The sequence below is a fragment of the Didymella exigua genome (genome assembly GCF_010094145.1).
Source record: "Didymella exigua CBS 183.55 unplaced genomic scaffold M421scaffold_6, whole genome shotgun sequence".
Lineage (NCBI taxonomy): Eukaryota > Fungi > Ascomycota > Dothideomycetes > Pleosporales > Didymellaceae > Didymella > Didymella exigua.
This window is the reverse complement of record NW_022984780.1, coordinates 603472-629268: the sequence shown is the minus strand read 5'-3', so window position 1 is coordinate 629268 and position 25797 is coordinate 603472. Positions and strand designations below refer to the sequence as shown.

General features: G+C 53.4%; 10 protein-coding genes across 10 annotated transcripts; 4 read left to right on the top strand and 6 right to left on the bottom strand.

Moving 5' to 3' along the window:
• Positions 1-520: 520 nt before the first annotated feature.
• Positions 521-1777, bottom strand: M421DRAFT_56597 (kinase-like protein; the record flags this gene model as incomplete). Its single annotated transcript, XM_033595418.1, has 1 exon — positions 521-1777. The coding sequence occupies one exon, from the start codon at positions 1775-1777 to the stop codon at positions 521-523; it is 1257 nt and encodes a 418-aa protein (XP_033451526.1).
• Positions 1778-4032: 2255 nt separating this feature from the next.
• On the bottom strand, positions 4033-6234 carry M421DRAFT_90351 (TRP-domain-containing protein; the record flags this gene model as incomplete). Its single annotated transcript, XM_033597852.1, has 1 exon — positions 4033-6234. The coding sequence occupies one exon, from the start codon at positions 6232-6234 to the stop codon at positions 4033-4035; it is 2202 nt and encodes a 733-aa protein (XP_033451525.1).
• Positions 6235-7699: 1465 nt separating this feature from the next.
• On the bottom strand, positions 7700-9511 carry M421DRAFT_417924 (aldehyde reductase). Its single transcript, XM_033591628.1, has 4 exons — positions 9053-9511; positions 8632-8997; positions 8461-8583; positions 7700-8411 (listed from the first exon to the last, which is right to left on the bottom strand). Exons 1-4 carry the CDS (start codon positions 9303-9305, stop codon positions 8113-8115), a joined length of 1041 nt encoding a protein of 346 aa, XP_033451524.1. The 5' UTR covers positions 9306-9511; the 3' UTR covers positions 7700-8112.
• Positions 9512-9750: 239 nt separating this feature from the next.
• M421DRAFT_2785 (uncharacterized protein) lies at positions 9751-10143 on the top strand (the record flags this gene model as incomplete). The annotated part of the gene is made up of 1 exon (XM_033588877.1): positions 9751-10143. The coding sequence occupies one exon, from the start codon at positions 9751-9753 to the stop codon at positions 10141-10143; it is 393 nt and encodes a 130-aa protein (XP_033451523.1).
• Positions 10144-11526: 1383 nt separating this feature from the next.
• M421DRAFT_2784 (uncharacterized protein) lies at positions 11527-12099 on the bottom strand (the record flags this gene model as incomplete). Its single annotated transcript, XM_033588876.1, has 1 exon — positions 11527-12099. One exon carries the CDS (start codon positions 12097-12099, stop codon positions 11527-11529), a length of 573 nt encoding a protein of 190 aa, XP_033451522.1.
• Positions 12100-12811: 712 nt separating this feature from the next.
• M421DRAFT_417922 (tannase and feruloyl esterase) lies at positions 12812-15122 on the top strand. Its single transcript, XM_033591627.1, has 3 exons — positions 12812-13516; positions 13564-14302; positions 14355-15122. Exons 1-3 carry the CDS (start codon positions 13060-13062, stop codon positions 14875-14877), a joined length of 1719 nt encoding a protein of 572 aa, XP_033451521.1. The 5' UTR covers positions 12812-13059; the 3' UTR covers positions 14878-15122.
• A 37-nt stretch (positions 15123-15159) lies between these two features.
• On the bottom strand, positions 15160-16664 carry M421DRAFT_417921 (GroES-like protein). The gene has a single exon (XM_033591626.1). It carries the CDS (start codon positions 16270-16272, stop codon positions 15277-15279), a length of 996 nt encoding a protein of 331 aa, XP_033451520.1. The 5' UTR covers positions 16273-16664; the 3' UTR covers positions 15160-15276.
• A 2188-nt stretch (positions 16665-18852) lies between these two features.
• M421DRAFT_2781 (uncharacterized protein) lies at positions 18853-19305 on the top strand (the record flags this gene model as incomplete). Its single annotated transcript, XM_033588871.1, has 1 exon — positions 18853-19305. The coding sequence occupies one exon, from the start codon at positions 18853-18855 to the stop codon at positions 19303-19305; it is 453 nt and encodes a 150-aa protein (XP_033451519.1).
• Positions 19306-21222: 1917 nt separating this feature from the next.
• On the top strand, positions 21223-24039 carry M421DRAFT_342943 (uncharacterized protein). The gene has a single exon (XM_033589497.1). It carries the CDS (start codon positions 21438-21440, stop codon positions 23889-23891), a length of 2454 nt encoding a protein of 817 aa, XP_033451518.1. The 5' UTR covers positions 21223-21437; the 3' UTR covers positions 23892-24039.
• A 148-nt stretch (positions 24040-24187) lies between these two features.
• Positions 24188-25234, bottom strand: M421DRAFT_90343 (uncharacterized protein; the record flags this gene model as incomplete). Its single annotated transcript, XM_033597851.1, has 1 exon — positions 24188-25234. One exon carries the CDS (start codon positions 25232-25234, stop codon positions 24188-24190), a length of 1047 nt encoding a protein of 348 aa, XP_033451517.1.
• Positions 25235-25797: the final 563 nt, after the last annotated feature.

The following is a 25797-nucleotide window of genomic DNA, read 5'->3' as shown; positions in this document are numbered from 1 at the left end:
GCTCTTCCCTTGACGGAGTCGAGAACGGGGACCGAGCGAAGTGCAGTAGTAGCAAAGCTGAAGGGTCTGGAGGCTTAATGGCTCGCCAACGAATGTCTGACAGCTGAGTCTAATCTCGGTAGTCGCCAGTCACGGTCTGGAAGCAAGGCGCACGTGGAAAGCGGGTGTTGCGAGTCAGGACTTGTTGTGACTGCGAGTCTGGATCGGAGTCGAGCGCTACCGACATGATAACTGACCACGGCGTTCGTGGGTGGGTCGTGCAAGGTCTGAAGAGTCACGAGAGGAACGGGTGCCAAGAGGAACGTTGAGGTGGTGAAACGAATCCGTTCGTTCTAAGAGACTGCTTCTCTGGGGTACCGCGAATCTAATGCAACGCCGGGGTATCTAGCGAATGTCCAATACCGTCTCTGGACTCCTTGCGCCGCAATATTACATAAATGGAAATATGAAGAAACAATATACAAGACGATGTTTGCAATCATCGCCGTCGCGTTGCACGACTCTGCAACGCATGATCAGGCTACATCGACTCTGCTCTCGTAGTAACGCGTGCCAGCTCGTCCCTCCACTCAGCCACATCAATGCGCTTGCTAACATCCTTGACCAGCACTCTCGCGAACCACTTGTGCAGGTCGAGTCCAAGGGCTTTGGAGAGGTCTTTCATTTTGCGCACGTTCTCAATGCCGATGTCGTCGTAAGCCAAGCACTGTAGCGGCTGGCCAGACTTGATCATCTCACGCTGCTGAAACTTGTTGTGTCTGAAACCGTCGAAAGGCGACGCGCCAATAATGAGAAAGAGGAGAGTGATGGCGAGCGACCAGAGATCAGTGGCAGCGGAGGCCTCTGGGGCGTCTGTGCTGCGTAGGAGAGAGGGATCGAGGTAGTCCCAGGTCCCAGCACCAAGTGGCGAGGCATTGTGTACTTCGATTTCCGGAGCGATGAGGATGGTCGATGAGAAGTCGGAATATACGGTTTCTGGAACTGAGGTGGGGTCCATTGGGGTCTCCGTGGTGAGAATGTTCGATGGTTTGATATCGGCATGAACACAATTCTTGTCTTGCATCCACATGAGACTATGGATGAGGGAAATTCCTATGCGAGGAAAGACGGCTGCGAGTTTCGCTGCGCGAAGGTCATCCGACAAGTTGTTGAGATTGTTCTTAATCCAGTCCTCCAGGGTGCCATCCATGGCTTTCAAGACCAGTGCTTCGTTGCGCAGGTCCTGGCCGAAGAACTGTACGATGTGATCGTCCGAATCCGGAAATTGTGATAAGTATGATAAGATCTTTGCTTCCTCCCTTAAAACTCTGCGCGAGCTGGTGGAAGCGGGAGCCTTGATCGCATACAGTGATGGTGTTGCGGGGAAGGCATACAAACCGATGGCCGAATCATTCGACTTGATTAGAGTGACAGGGAGCGACTTAGCAGCAGAGGGCAGCATTGAGTGAGACCGATCGACGGGCTTCGGTATGCTTGGAACCGCCAGGTATACATCACTCCACACGCCTGAGCCAATAGGTCGCTTCTTGTCCTCCTTGTCAACGAGTATCACGTATTCCAGAATCTCGTGATCGAAGAGTTGAGGCGGCACAGGGTGGGAGTGTATCGATGGCGAGCGGGGAACAAAAGCTGTAGACACCGCCGATGCCTGACGGGCGAGACTGGTCTGTGTGCCACAGTCATTGGATGTGGATCCGGACTTGAACTGTGCCGGAGATGTTGGTGTTGCTGGAGGCGTTATCGCACAGCTGGGGGCGTCTTTATTATGTCTGCCCATCCTGGCTGACAGGCGCGTCGGTGACCCCGGTGGTGTCGTAAATGGTTGTGAGCTCACTGGTGTTGATTCCTTCCTTGACGACACGGTAAATGATTTTTGCGTGCAACGACTTAGATCCAGATGATTGTGCAGTGTGGCCTCTCCGGCCGATGTAGTGTTTGCTGTTTTCAAAGCTGGCAGTCGCCCTTCAGAAGGGACAGTAAGGTTGTAGAAGATGGTCATGCTGTAAATGTGTCCTCGTGATGGAGGTCGAGTTTGAGAAGGAGCTCCGCGGTCACTGCGTGAAGGTGTGTGAAAGGGTAACCTTGACTATGAAACGCAATGCCGAAAGTCAAACGGTTTGAGCGTTCTGAAAAAGAAGTCGAAACTTTGACAAGATCCTTTAAAAATAATTTCAAGGCCAGAACCGTCAGATGGTGGTCTGTGAACCTTTTGTCTCGACATCAACCAAGGGACGGTTCAGGGTCAAGAAACAAAGTTACAAATATTGGTACAATGAATCCAGGGTCGTTGGTCGCATGGGCGACTCAGTCGCAAAGACACATTCTTCGGTTGGTAGAAGCGGCGCGTGCGGATTGCCCGCGAAGGAAAGGTGATGCGTGCAGCCTCGACTGATCCGGACGGCCAGCGACTGTTTAAAGCACTGACGGCTGTGTTCCGTCAAAGCCCGCCAATATCGCGCGGGTGACACATGGGTACAGGGCTGCGCGCTTGAAATTAGGCTGCGGTTGGTATCTGCATATTTGGAGCGGAAAGGACGCAAGCCTGCATCCAGAACCCTTTCACTCGAGTTTCCTGGTCGGGCTGTCGCGCTGGTGCCGGCATGCAACAAAAGCGGATCCTTAACCTCGGGTCCCCAATCATTGCCAACGTTCGTATCAACGTGCGTGACTTGATTGGCTTCTGCTACGTTTGGAATCACCCTGACAGCTGCATCTGATTCGACGTGTGCAACACGCTTTTACGCATGCCACTGTCTGTACAAAAAGACCCCTCTGACAAAGCTTCGGCATAACTCGACCGTGGTCTGTGTAATCGATGCTTTGTGACGTAGTTTATCAGCCGTTGCAAGAAGTTGAGTCCAGCTGATGTTTGAGAGTGGAGCTATCGAAATCGATAGAGCTGTCGCCGATACCCATCGTGCCGGAGCCTAAAAGAGGCGTGTTGAGGACTGTGGCTCGCGTTATCGTGCACTCCGATCCTCAGAAGGATATCAGCAAATCTGACTCCCACTGAAGATAAGGAGGTGACTCTTCTCGCTGCTCTTGCGAAAATCTGCATGCACATTCTGTCATGCATTCGTCTCCAGCACTCCGGTCAGATCTTTTCCCACCCGTCAAGTAAGTTAGCCGGCAGCTCCGAATGGCTTGGCATACTTCGCAAACGCTGCATCTTGACGTCTTCACGCTCGGACTTTCGACGCGCCAACCGGGAGCTTGGAAGCTTGCAGTAAGGTCGCGCGATGCCCAGGTAATGTTGTTGCAGGTCTGGTCTGGGGAAGTTAGAGTTTCCGCATGGTGGCGGAGCCCAGTACGGTCGGCAGCTGTTGCTAGAAGATCTAGGTCAGGTGGAAACAGGGCTGGCCGCCTAGATGGAGGCGATAGTGTCGAAGATGCAGCGTTGTGACAAGACACAATGTTTTGACATCAAAGTGCTGTATATTGGGAGGAAGGAGCAGCGAGCTAGGCTCCTGACCACGAGCGCTACTCCACCGCTATTGTCAGCTAACAAGTGGCACGATGCACAAGTAATGCAGTCAGGATTGGTGAATTCAATTGTGGGTAGCTTAGCGTTTGACTGTAGTTTCCATGCCTCGCCTGAGCTAGGACTTCTGCATGCTATTCTCCACTCGCTATCGCTCTCTAGAGCTGACTGTGCTGCGCACGCCTGGTATAAACCAATGGCTGACCGTCCCGTATACGCCGTTTGACAAAGGATGAGTACTTCGCAACAAAACACTAGGGAAATAGGAAAGGACAAGATAAGAAATACCGGGCTCTGCAACCCTCTGTGAAGTGAAGATCGAGCCAGTTTCTTCCAATTGGCAAGAAAGGGCTGTCAAAAAAACGCCTTCGTTCGTGACCATATTCCAATGCTCAAAGACATGTCGTGGAATTATGTATTTGTTACAGGATATGTGCACACGCGATATGCTTCCCATTAATATTTCAAATCTGTTTTTGCACAGAGGAGCGACCATCACCATGACCATACATGTCTATGATCTTACCCACTTGCTCCTCGTGCTCCTGGCGTCAATGGTTGTCATAACCAGCTCCTCGTTGCCATGGGCTAGAGTTGTTTGCCGCCCGGTGTTGCACGTCGCTTCGCAGGCTGCCCTCTCGCCCCTGTGAAGGTGCTGGGCTAGCGTTGCTGCGGTCGTAGAACGACGGTGGGGCGTGCTGTGCGTGCGTCGTGCTGGCTGGACTGCGGGGAGGGACGGCGGCGTAGTGCTCGTTGAAGCCACCCTCCTTAGCAGCGATCTGGCGCTGCTCCTCCGAAGAGTAATCGTCGTCGTCATCGATGCGGCTGCGGGAACCGTGGGTACCCTTGCCCTCACCACGTGCGGTAGCGCCTAGCGCATCAAGCTCAGTGGTGAGCTGGGTCTGCGACTTGATGAAGGAACCACGGTCGTCGCGCATCGGCTGGTAGCGGGTGTCGGGGTTCTTAGTGAAGACGGCGAATCCAGAAGAAACAAGGAGCATTAGGAGCAGGATCAGCGCGAAGGCGGCGTTGAAGACGAAGAAGATGACTCCCATGACTCCGGTGACGATGCCGGGCTGCTTGAACACCTCGGTGAACATCAACAAGAAGATGGCGCTGAGGAAGTTGACAGCAGCGATGGCAATATTGAACCCGTTAGTCTTCTTGTCCATCCATGGGCGGAGGACGGAGACACCAATGAGGAGAGCAGCCTCAATGATGACAAGTGCGACAGCCTGAACAGTACCAGCGGATTGAGAGAGACCAACAAACATAGCCTTAATGAAGAGGTAGGCGAGCCACGGGATGATGAACCAGTAGGCGGCGGCCTTGAACTGAACGTACAGGAAACCCCACTTGTTGAGAGCGACAGGGTCCGAGTAGAGGATGTAGGCCGGGTTTTTGTGCATGGCGATCGAACGCTGTGCGATGCGGACGACCTTGGAGGAGGCCCATGCTAGCACACCGACCATGGTAATCATGGTAAGGATCGACAGAACAACCTCTCCGGCGGAGTCGCGCCGGGTAAGCTCCCACAATCCAAGCATCATCATCTGGGGGAAGCCGATGAGAACGACGCGGAACAGAATGCCCTTGAGCACGGTGCGCCATCCGTTACGGAAATCGATGAACTTGTCTCCCTTCATCCTGCCAGCCTTGGTGAGACCCTCGCAAACGAACTTGAAGGCGACCACACCGATGACGGTGAGCAGAATGAAGATCATGAAGAATGTGTAGCCGGTGAAGAAGATGTTGGTGGTCTCGATGCGGGCCTTGAAGCCAACACGCTCGATGCCGTGGAGAACAATGCGCTCACCGCCAGCCTGAGCTTCTGTAGCAGCAGCGTTACTGCGATTTATAAGACGCGCAACGGCGCGGGTGGTGAACTGGACTGTGTCGACTGCGCGCTTCATCCTCAGCTTCTTCTGTACCTCAACGGAAATGTACGCCAACTGAGACAGGTACGTGGTCGGTGTGCCGCCAGTGGCGCGCTGGTACCAGGTGGCCAGCTTCTGGAGGAATGTAACCCTGATGATACCCATGGACCACTGGAAGTTCTGTGTCCAGGCTGCGACGATAGGAGGCAAGGGGACAGCGGTCATGCCGATGAAGGCCTGGGCCTGCATGTAGCCGAAGAGCGACATGGCGTTAGCGGCAACGTGAGCGGCGGTGTTCGAATGTCCCAATCCAGAGGTAACGGCAGAGGCCACGAGACCGAGACCAGCGATCACAGCAGTTACCCAAGCAACAGCCTTTTGCTCGACAGAGTGTCCGTTGGAAAGCTCAGCTTCGACGCATGCAAGCTGGACATGGGTTGTCTGGTCCTTGATCTTGATGCGTACAACGGCGTCCAAGTCAGGTACGGTGTATGCTATTCCTGGAATTGAGCCCATGATGTCCTTGCTAATTTCCAAGTTCGACTTGATCGTAAGGGGACCGGCGTTCATGGGACACATGCCAGAAAGGTCCTCGTTTCCGCAGGGATCGAGGACCTGGTTCAAGGCGCTGTAGCCATAGACGAGGAGCTCGAGGTCAGCCTCGACTTTTCCTGCGATGTTTGAGATTCCTTCGATGTTGAAGGCCAGACTCCTATTGTTCGGCGTGAATACAACATTGAACAGTGTTGCCGAGAAAGAAGAGTTGCTCATGCACGGGTTGAGCGACTTCGATTCGATGCGGCGCTCGTCGGCGGCGACAAAAGGTAGAGCGGTCGCTGCCAGCGCAAGCAGCGACTTCGAGAGGGACAGACGCATGTTGGGCGCTGTTCGGTAGGGACTAGGTTAGGTGCAGGCGACTCTCCAGGAGAGCGAACGTCAGAATGTCGACCAATCCAGCGGCGGCGGTTCCAGGGCTGACGTCGAGGTGACCTGGCCCGGTGCGCGTATATGTATAATCGAGTAAATGTGAAGGCGGGTGCGGTGAACGAGTGTTGTGGGTCGGTGGTGGTGGTGCAGTGGTGTCGAAGTTGGAAGGCGCACCTGGGAAACCGGGCAGCGGGCGGATGATGGTGGCAGGGGGCGAGGCTAAGGCGTTGAGCGGGAAACGAGTGGCAGGCGATCGGCGGCCTCTTTGACAGACCCTCGATACACCAGGATGATATATTACCGTGGTCGGCACAGATCCTCTCTGCAAGTTTGAAGTGCCTGAGGGAGGAGGAGAGTCGAGACAGAGACAGCAGTAAGATCCCAGTGGGGGCGCCAGGAGTGTCTATGCAGCGGCACCTTCAGGGGCGCTGCGACAGTGGTCGAGTGGGATGATTGGATCCGTCCCAGGAAGTGCGCGGCTTCCGGCCCAGCGCCCAGCTCGAGGGGGATTCTCTAGCCAGCCGCCGATCCTGCGGTCTTGTTTTCACTGCGCTCGGCGTGCCGCTGCTGCTTGCGCAAACTGTTGACGGCGTTCTATGCCCAAGAATGCAAGCTGATGTGCAGAGCGCTGCTAGAAACAGGCTGATCTTTGAGGTTCTGACATGCTGAAAACGGTGAGGCCAGGGGAGGTGCCCCGGAACACGAAGCTCCGCCACACTCAATACGAAGCAATTCAGCGCTCCCAGTCCTCCAGGGATCCCAATCATTTCGAGCCCTGTAATTCACGAATCACGGCACTCTTTGCGACCGTTGCTGTGCTGATTGTTGGCGGTCTCGCCCAGTGCGTGCCTGTTCCAACAACCTGCGGAGTCCGGCCTTTCGCTGCGAACACGCCCGCGTTGACCAGCCCAAATCTCACTTGGTGCGCACGACTACACCACCAAGTTCAACTCGTCGCCATTACAGCTGTCCAGCGCACTGTAACTGTGTTGTCCAGTTTTCGCCTGTCATACACGGCTTGCGAATGCTTGTCCGTTCTGCTGTGCGTTCTGAAGCGCTTGGAGTCTGAGAGCTATCTCGTATCGGTGTCCCCTCCGTGGGCCTAATGCTCGACCTTCGACTGCGAAGACGCAAACGGCGCACCCCCACTCAAAGTCGACCTTGTACCGATCGATCTTACTTACGAGATGAGTGATATTGCTAGACTGGTTGAATCGACGTCTCATTGACATTGAGATCTTCGTTAGCGCTCTTAGGTCCCAAGCCCAGCGACATCACAAACGTATGCGTCGTCATCCATTATTGCGCGCATTCCAAATGGGGGAGCTGGCTGCACCCTCGCCAGCCACTTGATCGTGTCGCAAGCAAAGGTCAACGAGGCTGCAGCAGTGCTTTCGTAGTCACCAACTCTATGCGCAGAAGAGTATTTTGATGCAACACCAAACAAGGGCATGTTGATTATGTTCTCCAATATACGTCACATGACATTCACACTCGCAGGTCTGCTCGACGCGCGCGACTCATCTCCCTCAACGAACGCAAGACAGCCACCCGGCAATTTGAAACACAATTTTGCGCTAAATAGCCGCCATCCCGCAATCCTGAGGGCAACCAGCACTTGTATCAGATCCACTTTGCACAGCCTCCGATCTCCACATGCCAAACCCTCTCAATCACCGATGACGACTTGTGCCCTGACGATCATCATCTGCAGTGTTGCGGAAACGCTCTCGCGAGCTCTATCAACATACAAAGCAGATAGCTGCGTAGCTGGACATGGCGAGAAAGAGTACGCTGTTGCGCTGCGATCCACCTCTCCTTGGTTGCTTAGATCAACTCGCTTATAGTTTGTTTGACAGCCTCTGCCAGACTGTCAAATCCGGGTCTGCCCAAGTCCCTCAGTAATGCTTCAGCCTCACTTCTAGGCTCGATCAAAGCAAGATTGTGATCCAAGCCCGGGATGTAATCGGGAAACCTGCGATCAGGACACATATCTTTGAAGATGGCAAGGACGTCATTCACGGTACAGGTTCCTCCAAATGCAAAGATACGCCGGCTTTCCGCTTTTGGATGAATCAAGCCGGCAACATGGAGTCGCGCGATGTCTTGAACGCTTGTGAAATAGACTTAACAAATCAGTGTCTGGACAAATACACACGTATAGAGTTGACGTACAGCGGTGGAGGACATCCAAGAGTCCAGGCTCCCGTTTGAAGAAGTTTACTAGAAACCCTGAAAATGACGGGTATCCTTGATGCTGCACAGAAATCGGTCGTCCCAAGATACCAGGCGGAATGACTATCTTGTGTGAGTATGTATTATGACTGCAATCACAACTCTTCTTACCTGAATTGACCACGAATCTTGGCTTGTTTTGCTGGACCCAACCCCACAGGGCTTTCTCAGTTTCCGCCTTAGCCGCTGCGTACACAGTGAGACCCTTCTCCATTTGGGTCTGTGAATCCGGAAGTGATTTTGCCAACTCGATCGCAGTTTCGTTATATTCATCAGCTGCCACGGGCCTTAGATCTTCGAATTCCTCATTCTGTCGAACAGCTAAAGAAGTTGATGTGAATACAAAACGAAGCACACTGGGCTCTTTAGCCGCAGCTTCTAAAGCATTTAAAGTGCCAGAAATGTTAGCCTTGGAAACCGCGTGTAGGTCATTCTGCATTGTCACATGCGCAGCGACGTGAGCTACTCCGGCAACACCTGGATTAAATTAGCTATGTGCAGATTATGTATGAACGAAGAACAAGAATCGAACCTTTTATGGCGTTATCAAAAGCAGATGCTTCGGCCATGTCCTTGACAACCACGAGCTCGAACTTCCCGTCTCCGTATCTTTCTGTGAACAGCTCTATAAGCCAAGTGTGCCTATGTATGTCCCTAACGGTCCCGCGGACCTTATAGCCATGGTTGAGTAGGTCATTGGCTATATGAGAGCCTACAAAGCCATTGACTCCAGTGACAAGGATGGTGGAGCCTGAAGGAATGACAGCATCGTTTAACAGCGCCATGCTATATAGAATTGAATAGATTGTTGTTTGATCGGGGAAAGAGAGTTGCGTTTGATGTGTCTTTATAGATAGCCCGTGACTGCTACTTCTGCTACCAGCTGTTGTCCATGTTTGGTGGGTACCAAAAATATTGCGCGGAGTGGGCTAAACTAATTTTTTCCAACTTAGTCTTGCAAATCGTCCACACTCATCAAGGCCGATGACGAGCCCATGGAGTTCTGCATTGATAAAAGGTGCCGATAACCGCACCATTGATCTATCGTCGGCGACTCGGCCTTTTACATGGACGACCGTGACGTAATCACAGTCGGACTTGATTGTTGTGTCCAAACCCGAATGTCCGAGAAGCCTTTTATAAACAATTATAAATCAACATCTGCGCTCACTTCCAAAATCCATTCAAGTCAAATCAACACAGCCTTATTCTCTACATTAGCTCCGAACCATGCCTCCTCTTCACGTACAAATCGACCGTTCCACCACCTTTGGTGCTCAACTCTCACACGAACCTACAACAGGACCTGTCGTCCTCATGAACATCATATCGATTCCACCGGGCACAGACTGGGCTGCATTCCTCGAAACTTGGCGCCAAAGCGCTGAAGTTCTGAAAAAGGCTCCTGGCTACATCTCGACACAACTCCATCGCGCCATCGGTGATGGAAGTTTCATCATCAACTACGCTGTTTGGGAGAGCAACGAAACTTTGAAGAATGGCTTGAATCTTCCTGAGTTCAGGAAAGTGTGCGAGGACTTCCCTGAAGGGACTGAATTCCGGGCAAGCGTATCGGAGAAACTGGCTATTCCTGGTGTTTGCGTCGGAACGCCGTTAGCTTAGATACCTCAAATAAAAACATCAAGCTGTGTAATATCACAAAAGAAAACAGAAGAAGACCTCTCCACATCTTGGATAAGAGACATAGCTGTTAAACAATCAGCTATTGTGATATATTCTACTGTTTCATTCATCCTCTGCTCACGATTTTTCTCTGGCATGACGTGTTTGTGTTGGGGAGTCGAGTGTGGACATTCGTCGAGGCTGTTACTGGCCAGGTTGGCAACCTGGTTCTGTAGGAGTTCGTCGTAGGTGGATTGACGATTGGCTGGAAAGATCCTGGGGTGGTGGGCATATCGAATTTTTGTATTATGTTGCAATTCTCTCGCACTCGGTCAGTGTGCGGTCGAGGTTTATCACTGTGCTTATAGCTGCTATATGGCAACTGTGCGGCAGATTACATGTAGTTGAGACTTCGAACTGAAGCAAGCAAGAGGTACTAGCGTTACCAAGCACCAGTCGTGGAGCCATCTTGATGTATGATGTTCTACCTTCTCCTCAATCCTTCTGAACTACCTCAAACCCCCACGGCCTTGATGGGCCCCTCCCGTCAGCACCTATCTACTCCCAGTTGTGCAAAATGAAACTAAAGCTTCTCGGCACCAAATACGACACGTACACGTGCAGCAAACCCTCACCCGGATCCCGCGACATAAGCCGCACCGACGCCAACCGTCGCCATCAAACTCGTCTGGCGTCTTGTTCCAACTACTCTACGACCGCGTTTACGTCGACCAGGCAATTATGGTATATCACAATGCACGCACGGAAGCGCGCGCATTACAAGCGAATACCTGCTGTTGTATGCTTTTGCTAATTTCCTCTTTCGAATGAGCAACATGTAAGAAAACGTGACTATGGCAACAGGACATCGATCTTGGTAGTCACCCAGGAAGTCCATCAGGCCCAGAGGTTCGTTCCAATCAATATTGAGTATCTCTAATGCTTTTCTCGTCTAGTTTGATCCTGTAGGAGCCAGTCTGATTTTCCTCCATTCATTCCGTCATCGTGCACCCCACCAGTATTTTTCTCTTCTCTATCCGAGGTACGTATTGTTAAACGATCGGTGTCCAGTATCAGTCGCTCCCTCCCCAGTAAACTTTCGCCCTGACGTGCGCAGGGCTACAAGACTCAAGTTGGGATCCTTCTTCAGGTTGTACCCGAGCTTGCCTTCCTCAACCACCCTGGCGGCTTCTTCTTACACCATACCCGCAACAACAACAACGATATTCACCTCAGGTAACATCTCTGGCAAAGGCGTCAGGTAATCAACGATCGACCTACCGCTGTTCACCACCGAGTCCACAAGGGTGATCGTCTTCTTGCCCTCGAAATGGTTCTTGTCAATGTCTTCGAACTCCTTCAGATGCATGAAAGCCGCCTGATTCAGAGCTGCTCTTCAATGTCCAGCTTTTTGAACGCAGCCAAGCCAAAGTTTTTGTCGACCAAAGCCGACCCATCAACAAAGTCAAAATGCGTTGCAAGCGTACTCGCGAGCTGTTCGAGGACACGGCTCTTTCCGGCACCAGAGACTCCGTATAGACCGACGATCAGAGGCCGGTCCTGTTCGGAAGCGGTCGCTCCTGTATCTCCAGGGGTGCTCCAGCCTGCACTTGACTCAATGGGCTCGGCATCAGTAGGGACGATCACTTCGATCGATATCTTTGTTTGTTCGGACGGCGGATTTGTGGACACATCAGTGAGAATATGGGTACCAGCCTCCTTTCTCTTATTTCTTCGCCTGGCGTTCTTGGATCGTCTCTTCTCCTTGTCTCCGGCTTTCTGTGGGGCGATCGCTTGACCTTCTCTCTCAGACAAGTCATGACCAGTCTCGCTTTCCTCAAGCTCTTGAGTTTGTAAGTCAGTAGAGAGCACTGATAAGTCAAATTCCACGCCGTCGCTAGAGACGATACCTTTGCCTCGAAAGACGTCGTCGGCCAATTGTGCGATGTGGTCCATAATTGACACAGTTCAAACGACAGAATGACGGAGGCTCACGACACCAGACATCTTGAACGATAATATACGCCGCACATTTTCGCCTGCTGTTTTCTGCTTACAGAACCACAAGGCTGTCGCATGGTGACAGCAAAACCAGCAAACCTCCATGTGCCACTCGATCTGCAAGTATCCTCGTTAGTTGGGCATCAGCACGCCAGCAAAATCAAAATTCCACTGCGAATCATCAAAGTTTTACAACGAATCGTGCGATCGTATGAACAGCAGGCAGACCACAACACACTGCTGAGGTGAATGATTGCGCGAGACCTCTTAGTAGTGTCAATGGCAGCTCAACTATTAAAAGTTTGCTTTACCTGGTACGCCCCAGTACGCGTTCATGCGTCATAGGACTAAGAAGCTCTGCCACAATGTTCAGGTCTGTGCAATCTCAGCTCGCAGGCGTCGTCCTAGACCGCGCCATCAGGCGTAAATGCGGTAAGGCGCATCGCCCCGCATACAGGAAGACACGCAATGCGGCCCATGAAAAAGATGCCGACTCGGGCGCAAACAGCCGCTAGCTTGGAATCGCCCGCTATGTTTGGTACCGCTTGTGGCCGTTCTCCGCAGATTTGGTTGAGGATCTGGCGACGCACAGACTGACCATGGATACCGGTACCGGTAAAGTCCTTTCCCACAGCCAGGCTAAGCCTCAAGAAACATCTCAGCCACCGACTCCCTTGCGCGTCCATTGCGTCGATATACACGACTCAAATGAGAATTACAGTCATTGCGTTGCGGTCATTGCGTCGCGTTCGTGCAGTCATGAGATCTGGACTTCCTGCTTCACCGAAATTGCAGGTGGACGCATACGTCCACTGCAGGTGTGCCGGTATAAGACAGCTGGCGGTCCAACCTACCATCAGCCCAATTGAACCAGTCAATCGCTTTAATTCGCTTCTTTAGACACTCGACCTCACGATGTCACTCTCAACTCTCTGCACTGTCTCGAACGTGCAGGCAGCTCTCCCTATCGATGGCGCCCTCCTCGGTCTCAACTTGCTTTCTGACACAGTCACTGCGGCCCCTGTCTACAATGCATCAGTCGGAGCAGGCATGGGCGCATCCACTGGCGGCGCGACCTACAACTACTGCAATGTCACAGTCAGCTACTCTCATACTGGCAAGAACGACAGTATTGCGCTCAAGTACGCTTTCCCCGAGCCTTCTAACTTTAAGAACCGCTTCTACCTCAGCGGTGGAGGTGGATTCTCGCTGTCTTCCGACGCTACCGGTGGCCTGACCAACGGCGCTGCTTCCGGAGCTACTTCGGCTGGCTACGATGCCTTTGACTACAGCTACGATGAGAAGGTCCTCTATGGCAACGGGTCCATCAACTGGGACTCTACTTATGCCTTTGCGTACACTGCTCTCGGAGGTATGTATTATCTCACATCTTGCATCACACATACTGACGTGCTGCAGAATTGACCAAGATTGGCAAGCCTCTTACACAGTCCTTCTACGGACTCAACAGCACCAAGATCTACACCTACTTCGAGGGCTGCTCTGATGGAGGCCGCGAGGGTATGTCTCAGGTCCAGCGCTGGGGTGAAGAGTACGATGGAGTTGTTGCAGGTGCCCCTGCCTTCCGCTTTGCCCAGCAGCAGGTTCATCACGTCTACCCTGCCACCATTGAGCAAGTCATGGGCTACTTCCCGCCTCCTTGCGCTCTCGACAAGATCGTCAACGCCACTATCGCCGCCTGTGATCCCTTGGATGGTCGCACTGATGGTGTCATCTCCCGTACCGATCTCTGCCAGCTCAACTTTAACCTCAGCTCTTTGATCGGCGAGTCTTACTACTGTGCTGCTGAGTCCAGCAGCTCGCTCGGGTTTGGCTTCAGCAAGCGTCAGAGTGGTGGCGCTTCCGGGAGCCAGTCTTCCACTAAGCCCGCACAGAACGGTACTATCACCGCCGATGACATTGCTGTTGCCCAGGCTGTCTACGATGGTCTTCACTCATCTGATGGCAAGCGTGCCTACCTCTCATGGCAGATTGGTTCTGACCTCGGTGACGCTGATCCAACCTACGATAACACCACCAGCTCCTGGAAGTTGAACATCCCCTCCACTGGTGGCATGTACGTCACTAAATTCATCGAGCTCCTCGACCTCGACAACCTTGAGAACCTCGATGGCGTAACGTACGACACCCTTGTCGAGTAAGTATACCCACCAACTCCTTGATCTAAACACCCAACTAACATCACACAGCTGGATGAACACCGGCATGATCCGCTACCTCGACTCGCTCCAGACCACCATCCCCGAACTGACTCCCTTCCAATCCTCGGGGGCGAAGCTCCTGCACTACCATGGCGAATCCGACCCTTCGATCCCCTCCGCTTCATCCGTGCACTACTGGCAGTCCGTCCGCTCGGTCATGTACCCCAACATGACCGACGCTGAAGCCCTCGAGGCCATGAACGAATGGTACCAGTTCTACCTGATCCCCGGCGCTGCGCACTGCGGTAGCAACAGCCTCCAGCCCGGTCCCTATCCTCAGGACAACATGGCGACGATCATCGATTGGGTCGAGAATGGCATCAAGCCCAGCAGTCTGAACGCCACTGTCTCGTCTGGGGACTACTCTGGTGAGGTTCAGCAATTGTGCCAGTGGCCCACTCGCCCGCTCTGGTCTGGCAACAGCTCCACCTTCGACTGCGTCAACGACGAGGCTTCGATTGAGAGCTGGACCTACACTTTTGATGCGTTTAAGCTCCAGCCTGTCTGGTAGATATGCTTGAGAAGTTGTTAGTGACATCCCGATGTCAACGGGTACGAATTGACTGCGCATGAGATGGGGAGTTTAAGCTTAGCGTGCATGTTGTTAATTTCTTTACAGTTCTGTTGTATGTTGTATTATAACTTTCTGGGAGGAGCAGCACCACTTTACAGAATACAGTGCTTTGGCTCAATGTTTGCATCTGCCTACATAGATCGATGAATCATGATAACGTCGAACAAGTCAAAATACCTTGCAAGTAAAGATGTATGATCGTGCACGCAGGAGAAAGTTGCAATACAATATTTATGATCATATCTGTTAATCTATTGGCATAAGACGCTCAACTATACGCCCTCTAATGCTACGCTAAACCAAACTTATTGAATGCTTTCCTCGCCAGCCCACACTCTACTGGGGTTTGAGAACACCACGGTACCTCATCTTGCCATCCCTCAATACGGACATAGCATCAGTGATACCATCCTCAGTCATTGGGAACTCCATAACGATGGGCTTGATGTCGTGCAGAGCAGCGAACTCAAGCATGTGCCGGTGAACCGATCGCGCAGCAACGACGAGACCCTGAACAGTAAGACCGTTACCAACAAGACCCATGTGAGGGATCTTGAAGTCGCCAGAGTCGACCGTGAGAGGGAAGATCTTTCCTGTGGGTGCCATGATGGGAAGCATAAGCTTCCAGTCGGGCGAGACGGAAGAAGTGACGAGGAGAGCGTCGACCTTGCGGCTGATGTCGATCTTATCCTTGCCCTTCATGGCGATGAACTCCTTGGCTCCCAGCTTGATGGCCTCCTCCTTCTTGCCTTCGGTTCCGGAGAAGACGACGACGTCGCAGCCCATGCGGGCAGCAAACTGGATGGCCAAGTGGCCAAGACCGCCGACACCCATGACACCGACGCGGTCGGTGGGCTTGATGCCGTATGTGTGCAGGGCGTTGAATACGGTTGCTCCACCGCACATTAGGGGAGCGGCGTCAGAATCGCTGAGACCCTCGGGGATCTTGAACAGGAACGCCTCCCTCCACACAGCGTGAGAAGCGAAAGAACCCTGGTCGCGGTCGGCATAACCATACATCTGGCGCTTAGAGCAGTACGTCTCGCGGCCAGAAAGACAGTAATCGCAGTTACCGCAGCAGTCGTGCTGGTATCCCCATCCGACGCGGTCGCCCTTCTTCAGGTCGTTGACGTTGGGTCCTGTCTCCTCAACGACACCGGCACCCTCGTGCCCGAGGACCATGTCGGCAGACTTGAAGTGCTCATCTGTACCGCAGAGGCCAGAGGCAGTGACCCTGACGAGGACCTGGTCATTCTGGAGGTCGCCCTTCGTGGTCTCGCTCTTAACGATCTTGCCCTCCTTGGAGCCCTTATAAACGGTGAATGTAGGCATGATGTAATGTGATGCCTTTTCAGGTGACAAAAACGGTAAAACTTTTAGTGTATATAGTCGAGTGGTGTTGGGAATGAGATAAGGTCTGGAGAAGTCGAGCGGAGGCTGCTATATATGAGAGTCAACGCACGTATCTGTAATCGAAAAGTTCTTCGTTGGACAAAGCAAAGCTCCACCACAAACATGACGTCGCACCGTTCAGGGTCGCGGAGTTAGCCACTGCGTATATCCAGATCTTTACAGATCTGGATGCATCCGCCGCCGCTAATAGCCACCTTCGCACGAGCTGGTCTAGTCGCCGAGGCTGTGGTGTTTGAGTTGTTAGGCGCGTGGCGGCGTGGTAGACTGCAGTCCAGTATACTACGATGCAGACATTTCATCAGTGATCAGAGTTGACGGTTGGGGCTTCCACCAACAATCACTCCAATATGTAAATGCTCGTCATGAGTCCTGAAGCACAATCTGGAGCGCCGGAGACAGTCGGCCAATCAAACTTGGATACGGGGAGTCGCGGACATGAGTTTCGAGATAGTTCTAGCCCTCGATGTGTCATTGAATCGAGGCTTGCGATTCAGGTGGTGCATTGCCCTTATCGATGAGGCTGGCACACCTAACCGTGGTGTTGTCGCTGTTGTGTGATTTCGTTGTGCTTGCGACGAACCAATCATGAATGATGTAATCGAATACGAGTCTCCCGAACTCTGCCGCGACCCGAATTTATCGGTCCTTCCTCACCAGGAGCCTCATGGCCTGGAAACGGTCGCAGAGTTTTCTTTCAGCACAGGCCTCTAGGTACTCCATTTGACATGCGGGATGGTCGATCTGGTTAGTCTGCGGAAGGACTTCAGCCTTATCTCTTGATCATTTTGTCATCACCGCCGCGTGTGGAGGATGGACGTATCTTAAACCCGTACTGTCTCCGAGGAAGGGTGCACGATATCATCTGAAACACCGAGGTTATACCACCACAACAGCCACGAGCAAGAAGTCACGTTGCCGATATATTCCACCTCTATCGGCCATTCTCTTCTAGACTGCCTAAATGGACAGAAGAACTCAGCCGATTAACGCCAAATCTGCTTCTCATCCGATGCATCTGCTATTGATGAGATGTTCTGGTATCCAGCATTTACTTCAGACCTAGTTACGACGGTACTAAAAATTACAAAATTTGTACAGTCATACGGCCCTGACAAACATCTGAATAGTGAGCACTGTTGAACTTCCCACCGTGGTCGTATTTTGTAACCACGTGGCTTCGATCCCCATGATATCCTATTGTAGCAGGTACTGCCCGGTGGGCAAGTGCGCTTACCTCAGAGCTGAGAGCTCCTGTAACATAACATTACATCACAACACGACAACAGATAGCAATACACTCGTTAATCACAGTCCCCGACCGACACTGCTCACGCAGTTACATATCTGGACTCAATATCGCAAGGATGCCCAAATGGAATGCCCATCAACTTACCTTTGCTGGAGGACCTGGGACGAGCGCAGTTCCAATCACCTGGATGCCGAAGCAGTTTTGACAGAATCCTGCAGATTTTGCGACTGATGCATGCACTGTGGACACCGGGCGGTTTCAGGATGCGCAGTGTCCTGCTTGCCGGTGATGCAGTGGCCTGACCTACAGCAGACCCAGGACTGGGGCTCTGCCACTATCAGTACAGCAGTTGGAACTGTAAAGAAAGTTTGTACAGTAGGATTCGTTCTGCTCTGAAGATAAACTGTTCTTTGGGTTGTACGTGTGAGCCTGGCTTGTTGTCAATTCCCCTGCCTAGAGCCGTCATATCAGCTTGCGGACTACAATACTACCACTAAACTACCATAGGTGGGTGATACAATTCATATATCGTCCGCTGGCGATGCCGCTTGTCACTTCACGTGGTACCGTCAGGTTTAGCGACACCGGCCCGTTGCAACCACGTGGACTATCTTACGTATCCTAAACTCGACTTCTTCTAAATTCCCAGATCGTTCTACGGTTATTACTTCCCCTCAATATGACGCTCTCGACCCCTAGAGAGCGCTATCTTCGGCTCTGGTCTAGCGAATACAGTCAGCGAAACCGCTCGAACGCCACGTGCTTGAGCTTCCATCATAGCGACTGTCCTGCAGAGCAACCTTCTCCTATCAGTTTTCCGAGCTAGGGAGGTTGATGAATTCTCTGTTCTTTTATCAAAGACTTCATGAAATTGTTTGACATGCCGGATCCGCGTTGATAGATATTCAAGGACCTATTTGCTTTTATTCGAACACTGGAGGTAGTCAACGTATCGTGATCAAGTAAAAGCCCAGAGAGAATACTACACAATGATGGAAACCCCGGTAGGGTTCTCTGGAGCCCGAAAGTACACATGGTAAGAAGCCACCCTGAAGCTATCGTACCATCGACGAAGTGTATGAATTTTTGTGAGAAACATACAACTTATCTCTCCGTCTGACCCTCCTTCGGACATACACTCACTCTCACAAACACCACTCTGACACTTTGTCAGAAGTCAAGATTAAAAAAAAACACCAAATGTCATCACAACGTCTCGCAAGACCAACTCTGAAGGCCTCCTCTGGAGCATGGGACCTCCCGCAAAGAGAAAACTCGTCAAAATCGCCGACCTCATCGGCGGTATGGAGGACCTCCTCGACTATTATTTCTTCAACCATCAGCTCTGCCAGAACGCCACAGAAAACGCTAAGGAGCGCAGATGTCTCGCAACTTTACCTTCGCTGCCCGAGTTTAGTTCAGTCAAAGACATGGCTGCCGCTGCCTGCAAGAGTGGCTTGGAAGAGCTGTTGTATGAGGAACTTGTGGATAAGAAGACGCTTGTGGTCACTGTCAACGCTCTACTTGGTGCTGTCCTCGAAGATGTGGAGAACGAGGGAGAAATGCTCGAAGCGGCTGCTTGTCTTGGAGTCGACCCTGTCCAGCAAATTGTGAGGATTGGCGAGGGGGATTTGCTTGGGGTTGAGGAGTTTTGGTTCGTGCAGCGTGCGGCTTCGGTACCAATTGTTGAGAGTCTGATCTGAGGGGGGAAATGGGGGAGGCTATCACGTTGAGTGCAGTCAACAAGGACGGAGATCGATCATCGATTTGCGTGTTGTGTGTGTATTATATATTACGTGCCCTCGATGTCACCTCTAATGTCAAGTTGCACGGGTACTGTATCCCGCTATTGTGCAAGGTCATATCGACGTGGAGATAATGCAAACGCGCTGCGGAGAGTGTCAAGTAGTGGAGGCGAGAACTCGCGTTGTGCGAATGCGGGATCTTCGGGAAGGAACCGAGAGCCGCAACAGAGGAGGCAGATCATTTTCGCAGCAGTTAGCGCGATCTTCCGATAGTTCGCAAAGATGGAGTGCATGGCCCAATCAATGTGCATGGGTCGAGATGACTGCTCCGGACATAATTTTTGGGGTGAATGCTGACGCGCGTTGATCGTGATTGACGTCTTCACAGGATGACGTAGCTCACAGAAACCAAACTTCAGCTTCTCAACGTTCTGCCTAGACATTTTACCTTTCAACCCAAACTATCCGCATTGCTTGTGTACATCTTTCTTGGATAACCACCGATCAAGATCCGCTCGCAGAATCTCCACATCTTTCCGCGCCAATATCCTACCAGAATGTGTGACTGCGTGCCGCTTCCCATCGTTTGCTTCCAGTGTGGAACGTACGGATGTCCGTTCCCTCATGTTGCAGACATGTGCTGACCCGTCCAAGCGACCAAAATCCCTGCCATTGTAAAGTCATTGGCCCTACGATTGGATTTGTGATCACAGTGTGCATGGCCGTAAGTCGACATCTCATAGATAGGTAATAGGGCTACAGCTAACAGAGAACGCAGATCGTCTGCTGGCCGGCATCCCTGCTCTGCTGCTGTTGTTCAACAGATGCAGGCAAGAAGTAAGCGTTCTTCTATATTATCCGGGACATGTACTGATCGTATTAGGGTTCTTGCTTTACCAGTGGACACAGGCAACGCTGTCAGCAATGCTATACCGATATGACAGCCTCTTCTTGCGACAGGCGTGAGGCGCATACCCGCTATGCCTTTTCTGCGGTCCTCGGTTTCTGGCTCAATAGGTGTTGCATGGTCTTGTATTCTTTGTAAATATCTTGGCTTCGGCTCCCTTTCGCCATCCCCAAAGCCACGGGCGGCTTCTCCTGGAATATTTCAACGACCTATGACGATACATCAACGTCGGCTATAGTGACAGTGCAGCAATCTCTGGTATTGCACCAGGCTTGGAGGGCCGCTCGGCGACCTGCAGCGGCTGCAAGTAACACCTAATACATTCTCACATCAACTTCAGCGTCGGTTCTAGTTTCGCTTTCAGCTAACAGCCAACAAGCGCGCAGCGGTCTGGCTAGTGCACACTAATATCTCCACTTGCCCTATCTCTTCACTTGTTTCACCTCAGTCACGTGGAAACGTGTTCACGCTCGTGGGCGTTTGCACGCACTATCGCCCTCTTTTCAAGACACTCTAACTCTGTCTAGAGGTACCGCAGGGTCGGCGAGCAAGCCTGCGCGCTGTCTACATATTCACGCTCAACTTCTTGTCCTGGAACGTACGGTACCCATTACGAACATCTGGATATCCGCTTGATCTTTTGGTCCTCGGTTCTTTAAGAGCGCAATCATTTCCGCTTGCGCTCTTCTCTTTCTGCCACGGTAGGTGAAAGCGTCCATTGTCTAGACAGAAGACCCACGTCACCGTTTGCATGGCTGCCTTTATGGCAGACGCGACGACGCGCTCCACCCCAAACAACCACTATTTTGCACGCGATGTCAACTCATCCTCCTTCAGCTTCACACACCAACAGAGTACCAGATATCTCTCCACCTCTCGATCCTATCTATACGAAGTTCTTGATACGTAACGACAGCTCGCACGCATCTGAGTACGCAGAATCACAACTGCCAGGACTACAAGCAGTTGGCGGGGGGTTCAACATGGCGCAAGGGCCCGTCGCTGCACCGCAAGAGCACCACATAGCGTACAACGATCAGGATGCGTATCTCGATGTCGATACTTACTCATGGCAAGAATGTCTCCAGACCATTGAGGACCATGAATGGTCGTCCTTACATTCGACTGCTGGAAAGTCTGTCTCGATTGACGACGCGTGAGTGACACAATATACTCAACTCCAATGACTGACATCGGCAGGGACTGTATGAACGAATCCATGAGGACAGACCCGGCATCAGTGGATAACTTCGCTGCCTCTGCACCTTCAATACCCAAAGAATCTCGCACCTTTGAGAAGCCAGCCCTCCTCGTCGACGGCGCGGAGTGTTGTGAGCGAAACCATCCGAGAGGAGGTCACCTGCCAAGCCCCGCTGCCTCCGAGCTCGAAGTGACGAGATCGGTGACGATGGTATCGACCGCAAAGGCGACGCCGACAGAACCGGATATAGCCGGTAATACCACAGGTACAGCACAATCACAGCTGCAAGACACAACAATAGGGGATCCTGGCCCTACTCCAGATGTAAGGGCTGCGACTATCACTGTTGAATTCGCCGACGAAGTATCACGCGACTTGGCTCCTCCGGAAGACCAAGATGCACGACCTCCGCCTCATGTGTCAAACGGTGCGGACATGGACCAATGCATTGAAGCTACTCCAGAGGGCACCGCAGGCACAGTCGTCATAGTTTATCCCCCAACACCAGCTCTGAGTGTTTCAGGACTGCATCATCCGGTTGATGAGATCAGTTGCAAGCCAGTCTTAACTACAGATTGTGAAAATACTGAGGTTGTCGAAGAAGCAGCGTCCAGGACTATTGCCGACCCGCCGCACTCGCAAGGGCGACCTCATTGCCGCCCGCCAACTGCTATCGACGAGCACGAAGACGAGGAGTTGCATCTCGCATTGCCTGCGCGCGTACCCACAACGCCATCATTGCGTGCTATGGATGGGCAGGTCATTCGGCGCCCACCGCAAGACTGGCACAAAGCATACATTGCGAAGGAAGGCGTTGTCGATTTACAGCTGCCCGGACACGGTGGGCGATGCTCTGCAACAGAGGAGGCGGTTATCACGGATTCATTCATGACATCGAGCACACAACCAGTACCAGCCCTGATACCTGATGGTCCTAGCACACCACCAGCCAGCCCTGATTCTGGGTCGCAAGACGTTGGCCTTGCTTCCGTCACAGTATCACTCGCTTCGTGTTCGTTGGCAAACAAATCACCCTCACAGCAGCGCAAGCGCCCTTTTGCCGGCGCAACACCAGGAACAGGCACAGGTGAAGAGTCTCTGGCAAAGAGACAGAAACTCTGCGCAGATGAGCCTGCGGCTGATCAGGTCGACTGTGAAGAGGAGCTCGTTGCTGCAGAGATCGACCACCGCGAGACAGCCGAGCAGGAACCCGGGGAAGTTCCGGTGGATGATTTGAACCCATTGCAGGACGATCAGACATCGGTCTGTGATGGTGATGATGGTGATGATGGTGGTGATGATGGTGGTGATGATGATGGTGGTGATGATGGTGATGATGATGGTGATGATGATGATGATGATGCCAGACCCGACGTCGACGCCGCGACATCGATCACAGCTACGGAGGACCTTGAAGATCCCCGCTCGACGACAAGCCTCGACGACGCTGCTCAAGTCCCTGTCGCGGCGGACGCTTTTGATGCGGTTGCCAGCGGCCCTTCGGACACGTCTACTAAGGACGCCATTCCATCTCCGGAAGACCATGGGAGGCAATCGGACTCAGCTACCGCCGTCGAGCAGTTCGCGGGACCATATACCCAAGCTCGTGGCGTGGAGATGGAAGAACGCGTCACCACGGCGTCGACATCGCCCACTCCTGCACCTTCTGTTCCACCACCCGGCTTTTCTGCCGAACATGGTCGTGCCGGGATCGCGTTCAAGCCTCTGAAGCCACCGATGGATCCCCTTGCGCCTACGCAGAACGAAGCAAACGACGAAGAGGACGAAGACAGCAGCCTAGAAGAGCAGATGGTCGACACGGAACACGAAGAAGAAGCCAAAGACGCACAAGACTCAAAAGCGCTAAGCTCGCTCGAGTCCACACCAGAACCCGCGTATCAAGACCGCAGTGTGGACAGAGCACTCGATCCCATGTCAGCCCCGACGCTGAGCAATCCAACCGCCGCTGAACCCGCTACCACAGCTCTCCGCCACGAAGCAGAATTCCACTACGAGCGCCGCGCCACGCGCTCCAAGGCAAGGACTCCCGACCCCGGCCGCGCGCCCGCGGAGCGCAATCTCACGCCCGCGCCAGAGCTGGTGACAAAGCAGGACGACGCGCCCACAGCCCACACGGCGATTGCAAGTGTAGTGCAGCTCAAGAGACAGACGCGCAGCGCGACGGTTGCACCCAAAGCCGCCGGGAAGAGCGCAGCGAAGAATACAGCGAATGTGGCGAAGAATGTGGCGAAGAATGTGGCGAGGAATATGGCGAAGAATGTGGCGAAGAACATGGCGAAGAACCCAGCAAAAGTGCTGGGCAAGCGCAAAACGCGCCGGGCTCCGGCGGTGGAGGACGAGCTGGCGCGGGCGGAGGTGCAGGCGCAGGCGGAGGGTTGTGTTGCGAAGAGGTTGAGGAGTAGGGGTGGGGGGTGAGTTTGTTGCGGGTGTATTTGTGGGGGGAGATGGGATTGGAGAAGGAAAGGGGGTTGTAAAATGTAGGTGGGGTTTTGACTAGCGTCCTGGCTGGCGTCCTGGCTGGCGTCCTGGCTGGCGTTCTGGCTGGCGTTCTGACTGGCGTTGGATGCCTGCATGTAACAAACGCAGAGACGGCGGGGGGTAGGAGAGAGCATTGGACGGGATTTGTGGGTGCAAAGGACAAGCTTGAATACAACGAACGCGTCGAGCAAGTGCACTCGCGCACGCAAAACACATATATCCTCGCCATGGCATCACATGTTGCTCCCCCTTCTCGCACCGCCCTGCTCCCTCTCCCGCTGCGTCAAAAGACGGCATATCCACGCCGTAGCCGTCTGCACCATGGCAGGTGGAAACGCATGCCCCACGCCCTCAAACTGCACATCCTCCAGCCGCAGGTCCAGACTCGGATCGTCGCGCAGCACGCGCTTGAGCGTGTCCAGGAACGGACGGCCCGCGGCGTACGGCACCAGCTTGTCGGCGGCGCCGCCGAGATTCAGAATCGCCTTGCCGCGCAACCGCTCCCGCGCGAGCCGCGCGAAGCGGTCCAGCGCTACGGGTGTCAAGGGCGCATCTGGCCCCGTGGGATTGAAGACGCCCGGCGTCAGCAGGCCCGCGGGGTCGTACTGCGCGACGGCGCGCTGCAGCGCGGGGGGGAAGTCGCACGAGCCCAGAAAGGACGCGCCGGGCGGCGCGGTGGCGGTGAATGTGGTGCGCTTGGACAGGCGGGCGCGGTCGGTCATGAGGCGCGTGTAGTCCGGACAGCCTATGCCGACGACGCCGGCGGTGATGCGCGGATCGGCGAGCAGACAGTGCCATGTTGCGTGGCCGCCGAGGCTGATGCCGAGGGCCATGTGGGCTGTGATGCGCGGCGAGGTGGGGTCGCGGAAAATGTACGACGGCAGGTGGTCGATGAGCTGCGAGGTGTCGGTCGCGGTGCCGTGGTAGCAGCCGAACATGTCCTGGGCGTGGGTGTCGTTGCCCTGGCGCCAGGCCTCGTTGTGCAGCTTGTCGACGAGGCGGGTGCCGTGGTTGCGCTGGTCAAAGGCGGCGGCGATGAGGCCGGTCTTTTTGGGGTTGGTCGCGTTCCATCCGCTGATTATCTGGGCGGCGACTGGGGCCATGGTTTCTTTGGTCTGCAGACGCGGGTTGAGCAGCCACAGACACGTGACCGAGTCGGCGGTCGGGGGGACCTCTGCGAGGCCGTGGATGGTCACGTGGATGCCGGCGATGGTGAGGGTTTGTTGTGAGACGGTGCAGCCCGAGGAGGCGCCCTCGAGCGGGTTGTTGGTAGCCGCCATGGCGTAGGGGGTGTGTTGTCGGTGTTTTCGGTGTTGTCAGTGTTGTCAGTGTTGTCGGTGTTGTCGGTGTTGTCGGTGGTGTCAATATTGTCGGTGGTGTCAATATTGTCGGTGGTGTCGGTGGTGTCAATATTGTCGGTGGTGTCAGTGTTGTCAGTGTCGTCAATATTCTCAGTGTTGTCAGTGTCGTCAATATTGTCAGTGTTGTCAGTGTCGTCAATATTGTCAGTGTCGTCAATATTGTCAGTGTCGTCAATATTGTCAGGGCTGTCAGGGCTAGCTGGAGGTCAATCGCAAGCAGAGCGGTCAGTGATGTCAAGATGGAGTCCACGGAGACGGTCGCGAATTAATACAGCGGGGCAGCATGTCCGGCCGAGGTTGGTGGAATGGTCGCCGCGGGAGAGACATGTTATGATGGAGAGCTGCGCATCAGACGGACGTTGCACGGGTGTGAATGCGTAGCAGCTCAACCCGACTCAACAGTCAGACATACTTGGCGCAGCAACTGTGCACGTGTAGACGAGTTGCATTGTCAGGACGGGTGGCGAGCAGACAAGGGTCAG